The sequence below is a fragment of the Bactrocera oleae genome, chromosome 4 (genome assembly GCF_042242935.1).
Source record: "Bactrocera oleae isolate idBacOlea1 chromosome 4, idBacOlea1, whole genome shotgun sequence".
Lineage (NCBI taxonomy): Eukaryota > Metazoa > Arthropoda > Insecta > Diptera > Tephritidae > Bactrocera > Bactrocera oleae.
The window spans coordinates 71,389,368-71,401,858 of record NC_091538.1 but is presented as its reverse complement, the minus strand read 5'-3'; the positions used below and the strand labels follow the sequence as shown (position 1 = coordinate 71,401,858).

At 36.4% G+C, this 12,491-nt stretch overlaps 1 protein-coding gene and 1 long non-coding RNA gene across 2 annotated transcripts; both read left to right on the top strand.

Annotated features, from left to right (window-relative positions):
• The first annotated feature begins 2,166 nt into the window (after positions 1–2,166).
• Act57B (Actin 57B) lies at positions 2,167–4,857 on the top strand. The gene is made up of 2 exons (XM_014243361.3): positions 2,167–2,328; positions 3,271–4,857. Exons 1-2 carry the CDS (start codon positions 2,289–2,291, stop codon positions 4,359–4,361), a joined length of 1,131 nt encoding a protein of 376 aa, XP_014098836.1. The 5' UTR covers positions 2,167–2,288; the 3' UTR covers positions 4,362–4,857.
• A 403-nt stretch (positions 4,858–5,260) lies between these two features.
• On the top strand, positions 5,261–5,999 carry LOC138857156 (uncharacterized). Its single transcript, XR_011396172.1, has 2 exons — positions 5,261–5,629; positions 5,689–5,999. It is a non-coding gene; the product is annotated as an uncharacterized lncRNA (long non-coding RNA).
• Positions 6,000–12,491: the final 6,492 nt, after the last annotated feature.

Sequence of the window (12,491 nt, the reverse complement as noted above, 5' to 3'; positions counted from 1 at the left end):
TCATAAAGCAACTTCTCCTGTATATCCCAATTATATACAAGTATATTAAATCTCTTTTCATTCCAAACATGTACAGAAGCATACTTAATTAAATCTAAAATTATATTCTTATGGAAATCGTATTGGAATATAGATTTTACTTTACATTTCACAAATACTTAGTGAAACCTGTTTGTATGTGTGTATGTGGTTATTTCGTGCTGAACTAGTACCACATTTAGAGCTGATATCTTTAATTTTAACCCATGCAAACGTAAATAGTTCGAGAATGCATCAATTCTATTTACATAAAAATAATGAAATCATGCCATTTTCTCGATTACAGAATCAAAATCGGCTAAAGTATGTAAACATGCCCCACTTAGCATTCCAAAAATACTTGCACTCCATGTACAAGTGTGGGCCGAGCCATGTATTCTAGCATAGATATGTATATATAGAAGCATATGTTTTCAGCCGCTTATATTGCAACATGGGAGTGTATGTGTGTTAAGGATTTATATGCACCCACCTATATTTTATTGAACTAAAACTCCAGAGATTTTCCTGGAAATATTGATATGTAAAGGAAATCATGAAACTTGCAGTCCTGCCTGTAAAGTGCTGCTGGAATGACATTCAACATGTTGCTGTAACAGTATGTCGCCATGTAAACAAATGTACTTCTGTATATGCGTGGGTACATACAATATATGGTTCATGAGCCAAACATTTTATGAAAGCAAACAAAAATTTATTTCATATACCATAAAGCCTGAGCACAAACAGGCCAAAAAGGCGAGGTGGCAACATCACAGAAATGCTCAGAGGGTGGCAACATAAAAATTACCAAAAATAGAAATGTACAATACAGAAAAAGGCACTAATAAATAAAAGCAACAACGTAAGCGCTGACCACCTTGCCTTCGCCTATCCATCGAATATTCATATTCACATACATACATACATACACACACAGATATGCATATAAAAATACGAAAAATTCCAACTTAATGATACACATGTATACCAATTTGCTCAGCCATACAAATGCAAATTTAGACGCCCGTGCGTGGGGGTCACAATGGCCAATGGCGAGAGAAATGTTCGTACGCAACGTGAGAGCCACAGCACTACCACACAACTAAGCAGCCATACAACCACACAACCAGAAAATATGTATTTATTAAGCATTTTTGAAAAATTTAATGTTCGAAAATAGAATATTGAAAATATTTTTGTTTGAAAAGCGACAAAATACTGCAGATATGAAGCTATGCGCTCCAACAGCGAATACGCGAAAGCGAGACAGCCTTTGAGTTAGAAGGCGAGATGTGTGTCCCTCACATGCCCCCCACTACATAAACAGAGTATGCGATGGAAACGGAGAAATTGAACAAAACAAAAAGTGCCACAAATTGTATATTGAGAATAAATTTGTTAAAAAATACCAACGCCGCAACCCACAGCACCCTGCAACCACGAAGTCGAGCGGCAGGCGTTGTGGCGTTGACGCGACCGCCTTGCCTTATACGGCGCTTTTGGAGCGCTTTCAGTGAAGAGCCGAACCAATTACCATGAAATATGCACACACATTAGAACAATCATAGCCGATCATGCCGAACGAACGCGAGCATACGCTGCGATCAACACCGAACAGCGAGCGCACAACCACACGAAGTAATCGTGAGCATTGCGCTGCCACTATGACGGCACAACAGCCCCACCAGCAAGCCGAACATACCTATACACCCACATACAAATGAACAACCGAAGATTATGAGTGGGGGTGCCACAGTGCGCAGGAGCACGATCGCTATTGCTAACTCGCTCGGATGCGCGCACATCGTTTGTCATCCAGCCGCGCCAATACATAGCGATCGTGTGTTTGTGTACTGCTGATGACGGTGAGCGCAGTGTGATCGGTCTATTTTTAGTGGCGTTGAAAAATCGTAAACACACCATATTCCTCGTTGCATGAGTTGGTGTTGGTGTTGCTGCTTTGGCAAAGCACCTGTACGTGTGCCTGTGTGTGGCGGTAGCGGTGAGGCTGCCTCCGTTGATGAAGTGTTGCGGGTGTTGGCGGCGCTGAGCGGCGTCACGGCTAACGCTTGCTGTTGCCGAAGAACTTTTTTGGATTTCCCTTACGATGAACATGAAAATTGTAGTTTTATGTTGATTGGTATAAAATCGACTGGTAGTGGCCAAGGCACTTTAGTCAGTGAGTAGTGTTCCAAAGCGTACACATTTGCCATATTATTTGATTATTTCTTCTTGCTCGTGGTTTAAAAACACAAAACTCAAACAAAATGTGTGACGATGAGGTTGCTGCTTTGGTCGTTGATAATGGTGCGTTAACATTGGATATTATCTGTGGATATTGTTGTTGGTGGGATGGATGAAAGCCCCTTCCACCAGCAGCAAAGCACAATTGGATTACAGTTTGAAGAATTTACGGCGGAAGGAGGCGAAGATACGAGAATGGTGTAGTGAAAAGTGAACATGCCAAACCTAGAATTGAAACAAAAGGATAATAAAGAAAAGAAAATTAAAAAAGAATATTTTAAATCTCAAGTGATTAAGGACAAAATAGATGCAGAAATATCCGTTTTCAAGAAATAGGGCGTTGCCATTGACCAGCATTGCGTAGTGTGTTCCGTGAGACCCCCTCTATGAGATCACGTAATATTTTATTTGAACTGTACCAGTTCCCCATTAATCGAAAAAAAAATATTATAAGCATACTACAAAGATATAGCAAAGCCTTGGAGGGCAAAACTGGAAAGAATCAGAATCTGATAAAGTGATGGTAGAATTTTCTAAACATTTTGATCAATAAAAAATATATTTTTGTTTAAAATTAAAATTTAGTTCAGCAAAAAACTAAATAGCTTACAAATTTAAAAAAATACTCAAATTCACTTGAAAATTTCATATTTGTTACTAAACGTATCAGAAATCAACATAAATAAACGACACACTTTTTAAGAACAAATATAGAATAACCAAATCTTAAAAACAAAACGTATTTTTAGTAGGCCAATCAATTATATGATTGTATTTTTCAAATTTAATGTTTTCGAAACGCAAATTTTCAAAAATTAAGGGTAATTGTGAGGTTTTGGAATTCGCACAAAGTTGCAGCAACACATATCAAATGGCGCTGCGTCATACACTGTTACCGCACGTTTCTTCGTTTCCCGCCGCCCGTATTTCCTACGATAAATAAAAATCAACGAAAGCATCTTTGTATCTCTTACTTATGTACGGTTTGTATTTTTCATTTTTTAGGCTCCGGCATGTGCAAGGCCGGTTTCGCCGGTGATGATGCGCCCCGTGCCGTCTTCCCCTCAATTGTAGGTCGCCCACGTCATCAAGGTGTGATGGTTGGTATGGGACAAAAGGACTCATACGTCGGTGATGAAGCTCAATCCAAGAGAGGTATCTTGACCCTCAAGTACCCCATTGAGCACGGTATCATCACCAACTGGGATGATATGGAAAAGATCTGGCATCACACCTTCTACAATGAATTGCGTGTTGCCCCAGAAGAGCACCCAGTCTTGTTGACTGAAGCCCCATTGAACCCAAAGGCTAACCGTGAGAAGATGACCCAAATCATGTTTGAAACCTTCAACTCCCCAGCCATGTATGTCGCCATCCAGGCTGTCCTCTCCCTGTACGCTTCCGGTCGTACCACCGGTATCGTCTTGGATTCTGGTGATGGTGTCTCCCACACTGTCCCAATCTATGAAGGTTATGCTTTGCCCCATGCCATCCTTCGTTTGGACTTGGCTGGTCGCGATTTGACCGACTACTTGATGAAGATCTTGACTGAACGTGGTTACTCATTCACCACCACCGCTGAGCGTGAAATTGTCCGTGACATCAAAGAGAAATTGTGCTATGTCGCTTTGGACTTCGAACAAGAAATGGCTACCGCCGCTGCCTCCACCTCCCTGGAGAAGTCTTATGAACTTCCCGATGGTCAAGTGATCACCATTGGTAATGAACGTTTCCGTTGCCCAGAATCCCTCTTCCAGCCTTCATTCTTGGGTATGGAATCCAGCGGTATCCACGAAACCGTCTACAACTCCATCATGAAGTGCGATGTTGATATCCGTAAGGACTTGTACGCCAACATTGTCATGTCTGGTGGTACCACCATGTACCCAGGTATTGCTGATCGTATGCAAAAGGAAATCACCGCCTTGGCTCCATCCACCATCAAGATCAAGATCATTGCCCCACCAGAGCGTAAATACTCCGTATGGATCGGTGGTTCCATCTTGGCTTCCCTCTCCACCTTCCAACAGATGTGGATCTCCAAGGAAGAATACGACGAATCCGGCCCTGGCATTGTCCACCGCAAGTGCTTCTAAGCAGTTACTGTTACCAGCTAGTAATACGCTTTTACGTGTTCGTGCTGACGTGGCTATTGCATTGTTGTTCACATTATTGTGCCTAACGATGCAGTATCACCATATTAGCTATAACAACAACATGCCTTCAGAGATGCCCGCCCATTCGTTTATTTATTTATTTGCATAAATGTTGTCAATACCAATGATCCCTGGTTCCAGATCGCAAATTCATAACGACTGAACAACTCACAACTGTAAAAACAAACAACACACAAACAACACTGAACCAGATTTATGTTTTATGTTTGTCATTTAACAATTTACCGTTTATAAATATGTTTCGTTTCATTTCGATTAACTGTTGATTTTGCTTATAGTTTTATGAAAGCATAATGAACGCATTATTGTTTTAAGGGTATTTTTGCCACATGTAAAATAATGTAATGATTTCTTATGTAATTAAATTAAAACAATTTATAATTATTTATAAATAAAACGACTTTTTTAGACTTAATTTTTCATGTCAATGACTTTATAACGCAGTTATGGTCAAGCAAAAGGGGCTGAGGGGCTTGGAGCCACGCATAGCACTCAGCATATGGTTGGGTCTTTGTTGTTCTCCATAGGGTGCTTAGATCAAACATGTTGTTGCCAATAATGTTGTAGCTACGAGAAAGCTCTGGCAAGCAATAAATTCATTGAAATATTTGAACCACGTCCACTGCCACCAAAAATATTTCGAAAGCACTGATCATATTTCCATGCGCAAGCTCCGCACACACCGCCTATTACTCAACTCGTCAACTTTCGAAACATGCGAGCTTTCGGTATGTTGCATAACAGCTTCGTCATTCTTTTGTAATCTAGTAGGCATATAATATTTGTATATATACATTTTATAGGTCCAAGTAAAACTATTGGCTATAAGTTTGTCTATTTTTGGAAGCCAAAACTTTGCGTTGGAACACAACCGAATTGCTGCTGCTCATAACACCGCCAGCAGGTGCCAACGAGGCCACCGCCGTAAAAGCTCTCTGGCTCACATACATCAATGGGATTGCGTTTGCAGAAACACCATGCAGTTGTTAACATTAGCCGTTCATGTATTGGTGTTGCTGGTATTTAGTGTGGTATGTACATGTATTTATGGAAATGACATGATTATTTATTTTTACCTCGCCTAATCGGTTCGAGTTCACGTATACTCTTGGCGCTCGCGCTGCGCTCGACCGAAAGTTGAAAAGTAAAGGATGTACACAGATGTATGTACATATGTACATATATAGGTAGGTATTTAGAAATGTAGTAGCATATATTTTTATACTTTAAATTTATTGTTCCGCAGATGAGATTGCGTTGTGTGCTCAAATTTCTCGAATTTCCACACACAAATATGCGAGTATACATATTTTTCTTCGATATTATTAGAAGCTATTTTGATCACGAAGTATTGCTAGAAATGTTCGACTCGTATACATGAGCAGCTTTTTGGTAATCAATACAAATTCCAACAATATTTAAAGCAGACTGAAAATTGAAATTCAATTGAAATGAAAACTTCACAAAGGCGGCATGCTTTCATCACCATCATCTTTTTCAAGATATATTAAGAACTTTTAAGAACATGTAATAAAAATGATTTTACATTTAAATATATTTCAACATCTTATTTTATTATATTAATTCATATATGATAAGAAATCGTTTTATAAATATCTGATAATTTTTCCTCTAACATAATTTAAGTATGGTTTATAATATTCTTGAAGATCGTTAATAGAACTGTATTATATATTAAAATTTTGTTTAAAGATAATGACGACAGATAACTTAGTGTTGTATTCCAATCATCATAAAAATATTGGTTGATTCTTAAAATTATACCGTAATTACCTATTGTGATTTGTCAGGTGTTGATTTCTAATACCTGAGCAATTGCAGACCACAGAATGCACAGAAATAGTTAATGGGCTTATGACATTTTTATACCCTGAACAACGTATATTAATTTTGCCACGAAGTTTGTAACACCCAGAAGGAAACGTCGGAGACCATATAAAGTATATATATAAATGATCACCGTGACGAGCTGAGTTGATTTAGCCATGTCCGTCTGTCCGTCTGTATATACGCGAACTAGTCCCTCAGTTTTTGAGATATCGATCTGAAATTCTTAACACTTCTTTTTCTCCTCAAGAAGCTGCTCATTTGTCGGAACGGAACCAATATCGGACCACTATAGCATATAGCTGCCATACAAACTGAACAATCGGAATCAAGTGTTTGTATGGGAAACTCTTTCATTTGACGAGGTATCTTCACGAAATTTGGCACGGATTATTAGTTAAGGCAACAATGTAATCTCCGAAGAAATTATTCAGATCGGATGACTATAGCATATAGCTGCCATACAAACTGAACAATCGGAATGAAGTGCTTGCATGGAACATTTTTTTATTTGACGAGGTATCTTCACGAAATTAGGCACGAGTTATTGCTTAAGGCAACAAATTATTCTCCACAGAAATTGGTCAGATCAGATCACTATATCATATAGCTGCCATACTAATTGAACGTTCGGAATCAAGTTCTTGTATGGGGCCTTTGTTTTTGTGAAGGGTATTATAGCTTCGGCGCAACCGAAGTTAACGTTTTTTCTTGTTTCTTTTCAGAACCACACTCGGGTATTTACCTATGCCGAGTTACGTCCGCTACTATCTTTTAGATTTTACCTCGATCGGAATCCATTGAATGATTTTTAAAAATCTACTTTTTCTGCTTATTGAGTTAAAAATCTTTTGGATCTAAATTAAAGATTTATAATAATAACAAGTAAAAAAAATAAATAAAATCCATCAATTGGATGTACAACAGACTAAACAATCGGTTGTCTTAAAATCGACCAAATATTCGAGAAGGTCTTTACTTTGTCAGACACTTAAGTTAAAGTGTCTCGTTATCTAGTTTCTATGATTGACCCATATTTTAGCATAAACTAATAACTATACAATTGCATAAAAAGTATACAACAAAAAAGGCCTTGAAACACTTAGCTATTTCCTCAGCCAGCAGCTAATTATTTTAAGTGACCACGCGTCATCGTCGTCACACTTTCCTTGAACCAAAACACATTCTACGCATGTTTAGTATTTTTTAACAGACATATTTTAATTACTTTCCAATTCTTAGGCGTCTTCGCTGACATCTGTGTGTCTGTCGGCTGATATCATTTTATACATTGTGGATGCCACATACATATATTTATTTATAATTTATTTTTTTCCCATATTATGCTATGTGGAGACGTAATACTAAGTATATATATGTTAATTCAATTAAAATTGCCGTACTATTTTTCATCACATCTAAGCCCCTTTCCTCTTTTATTAAAATGTCGTTAATTAATTTTGCTCACTGTAATTTGTTGAATGTAAATTTGTAAATTGCGAGCACATGTTTGTTGCTTTTAGTGTGGCAATTTGTAAGTGTTACACCAAGACGATTTATCAGCAGATGCATTTGCAAAAGATATAGGTATGCATACACATACATATGTATGTATGTATGTGTAATTAAAAAATAATCACAAGAAAAGGTGCTCATAGTTTCGTCAAAGGCGCATCTGTGCAATACAAATTATCAGCTAAATGACGTGTTAAACGAGAGAGGAATACTACTCATTTCACTCTTTCGAGGTTAAAGCATTTTGTTTTTATTAAGAAGGTTTTTGGCAGCATGCCAGTTGATGTAAAAGTCATATGCAATTAGTTGTTGAGATTTAATTTGACTAATTTCTACGATAATTCATAAGAAATTTAAGACTTTCAGCGAGAGAAAATAAAAAAGAATATTAAATGAAATGAAAATATAATTTGTGTGCTGAATATATTATTTAAATATAAATATATTATATTATATGGTATATAACTAATTACGCTCACCTAATAAAATATACCAATAACAATGGGAAATTAAATAGAATATTAAAGTCTGCGGTTTAATGAGGAAAAATCGCACACGATGAATAAAACAATATTTTTTGTACTTGTGATAATGTTAGCAATAGTGTGTTAATAAATAGCAGCAGTTAAGAAGGCTAAAATGGACAATTTTGGAGATTTATTGTTTTAATTATTTTAAAATTTTAAGGCTATATTTATACATATTTTAAGAGTACAAAGTAAAATTTTTGTAGAAAAAATTCAAAATTTTGCAAATTACACGCGAACTCCGACGGATCTAAAAACGGTCCTTCACTGCTGCAATAATTCCGGACTTCTCCGTAGAGGAAAACATTATCACTAAAAAAAATTGTTCGAAAAAAGATTTACTCGTATGGCTGAAAAAGAAATTGACAAAATTGCGGCGATTTAAAAAAGAAAATTTATTTTATCCTAAAATTTGGTCGATTTTGGCCTGATAAAATACGATTTATGATCAATTGAAAAAACTGGCAGGCCCTTGTTGTAGAACTATGTACAGAACATGCAGCTGTATTTGATAGTGAACGGATCATTTATCTCCGAGTAATAAATAAGTGCAGCAAATTCTAAAAATGCTGTTTCGAGAAAAATGCGTTTAAAGATAAATTGATGGAGCTAATTGAACTCAGCGAATACACTTTAGAAGGCGGTCACTCAAACACTATTTGAGTTATCGATTTAAAATTTAGTTTGTCATTTTTAAACGTATAACCTATCGATAATTTCACACTAGGTTTGCCCTTTAAGCTCTCCAGAAGAGATACGTTTACGGCTTGTGGTTAGCGTCTGCAATATATTCGCATTTATCTTGACTGCAGGCACCGCCTTATAGCAGAGTTAACAGTTTTTCACAAAAATTGTATAATGATAAATGCTTAATAATAATTAATATAAGTACATAGAATTTATATAAACCCATAAATTCAAGATAAATTTAGGTACGCGTGCACTCCTCACGTACTTGTTATTCTGGCATATGGTAAATTTGTGTCACCGCCATGGACAGCAAACAAAGCTTTCCACGCCATTAACGTACTCTCACACAACAGTTGTAATTTATACACACACATACATGTAAGTATTTCATATGCGTATGCGTGTACACGTCGCAGAACGCATCTCGACAAGACTCAAGTGAATTTTTAGAAATCAGGCCCTCCATTGTTTTCACATCAATTACAATCGATGAAGTGATTGTCGCTTGAATGCTCAAATGCCAACTAGCCAAATTGGCGGTTGTAGATACTGCTCGCACACAAAAATACATATATATGTACATACATACCTGTTTGTATAGTTTAGTTTGCTAGTGAAGGCAACTGGTTTATTTAAGGGTTACTTTGCAACTAGTACAAATCGCAAGCTCAACTGTCCAGACTACTCTCATTTTATCATGCAAGCGAGCGCAATTTTCAGGTTATGTCAAATTTCGAATTTAGCCGATACTATAGTAGTTAAAAGCAGAAAAGTAACAGTGCAGGTCCTTCGTGTTTCTATTGAAAAGAAAAAAAAAACTATGGTTTGTTCTCCTTCTTAAGCATTACCCCAAAAAATTGTTGCAAGTTTGATGATTTTATAACTAGTTCGACTTTAGTCAAGCAATTCTTGTTGTAAACTAGTCTCTCTCTCGTCTATTATAATGCTTCGCTGCAGCGTTGTAACCCAAGTAATCCACCCTTCTGATACGTGATTTTTTTGTGTGTTTTATTATTTCTTTATTTTGCACAATTAAACTCATCTTTCTTAGTTTAATGCAGCAATGGCGGGTTATAATTGTTTAATGAAATGGAAAGGCACACCCACATAATATATTATATTATGAATTAGATTAATTGGAAAGTCTATAAAAAAATGTACTCACTAAAAATTTGTAAAAATTAAACTTGGCATGAATTGACATTTCCACTAATTTTACACTAATATTTTTGGACTTTATTACCTTAGTTATCACAGTGGGTAAACAAATGATGCGCTCTTCTTTCTTTGATGTAGAGCAAATAAACCAAAAACGACTTGCAATGGAAAAAACAAATATTTACGAAAATCATATTCAGCTAAATATTTGATAAAAAATCGCGCGACTTTCATACACACACACACCCACATAATCACAATCAAGGTTGCAAAAAAGAGTTAAGCCGCCTTAATTTGAATGATTTCGATTTTTGACAAGCGTAACGAAGCGATCACAATTTGCGTTTAAAATTAAAATTCACTGCCCACGCGTTGCAGGGAAACAGCACGTTGTAGCGCGCAGTTACAACAACACAAAAGCACCAGCGCCGCTGTGAAAGGGATGATTTCCGTGTGGTTTTCATAACGGTGATAACTTTTGCAGGGGTTAAAAATTGTTTGCAATTTATGCAATTTATGTGCAAATTCGCTTGAATAATAATGACAACAGCAACAAGCACCAACAACAAAGCCTGCACAGCATGAAAAATAATAAAATTAAGATAATCGCCAACTAATTGATTCTAATCGATAAAGTGGAAAGGGACCTTGTCAGCGAGTTTTTTTTGTTTTTTTTTTGTTTTTGACTGGGTGGTGTTTGATGATGCAAAATACACGCGTACACACTCCATAGACATGTACATGCAGACATACGTACATGAATATATCTTGTATGAATGTGAATTTACAAAAGCCTTTATGCACATGGTTTTTTAATTTCGCCAATTATTTATTAAAAAATTTTCTTTTCGAAAAAAATGTGAATTTCAAATAGTCTTCTTCCAATAACTTCCATAACTTCAATATTTGCATCAGTGTAAATTTATTTTAAGGTTACGTACGATTCAAATAAAAACTTTATATTCGCTAACTATACCCGTGCAGCTTTTTTTTAAATTTATTTTAAAGTTTATTTAGTGTATTATTCAAAGTAGTGTCCATCTGAAGTTTTAAACCTTTCCGATCTTTCTGGCAATTTGTGGATTCCATCCCAAAATAACTGAGCCAGCTTGCGGGCTAAGAATGAATCAAACCATTTTGATACCCTATTCTGCTGTGCACCATTTTCCAGTGACCAGAACAAATGGTAGTCTGGAGGACCAAAGTATGGGCTATAAGGCGGGTGAAGTAAAACTTTCCAGACGCTATTTTCGAAGTAGTTTTTAAACGATATAACAACATTAGGTCGAATGTTGTCAAGGATTCACACACATTTGATTATTTGCCTTTACAGTCGTAGTGGATCCATTTTTCATCACACGTCACAATCCGATGCAAAAACGACCTATTTTTGTAGTGTTCAAGCAGCCTGACATGCAAAATTAACTTTCAACATCTCTATTCTTCAATACATGTAGCTTTGCAATATTGAAACAATGGGATAATAATCAAGTTACGCCATCTTTTGGCAAACCGCACGAGTATAGTTAAAGACCCAAGAAATGCACTTTAATTTGAATATTGACAAGAACGTTTATTTCAGGATTTATAGACAAACACCAGATTGGCATACATATAACATTTATCATTATACCATGTATTTTTGGATAGCTCATGAAGACCACGCGCTCTAACTGAATTCGTTTCTTAAATAATACATTTTTAATGTAACTTAAAGTCATCGTAGTGTTAAATTCGCGCTTAAGAGGATCCATTAACGGGCAAATGTGGATTAGAATATTCAAATATTTCACAAAGAAACATTGTTTCGAGGCGTTCAGGCCAATGCAAGTACTCGTGTTATGTGTTCGTATGTATGAATGAATACAGCTATGGCCAAATAAATAAGTCTGCTACTGAAATACAAAAGAATTCAAGTAATTCTCAAGCGCACTCGAAATTTATTTTCATTTAATACAAACATTCAAGTGTGTCTCACTTGAAAGAGCCAACAAATAAGAACAACAAATGAGTACTCAACCAAGTAACAAGTAAAATAGCCAGCACAAAGCCACAAATACTTGCTCAGCGCTGAGCTCTGTGTGGCTGTATGTATGCTGTGGGTGAAGCCACCGGCTGCACAGGATGCGACACATTCGGGTGGCGGGTATTAACGAAAGTGGTTAGCACATGCGCACGCTAACAAAATGGAAATTGAGGAGTTGAAAGTATACTAGGCTCGAAGGACGCAAGCAAAACATAACAAAAACACAAAACATAACAAAACATGAATTGAGAGGATACTATTTTCGGCAAATTAGCGAACATTTCA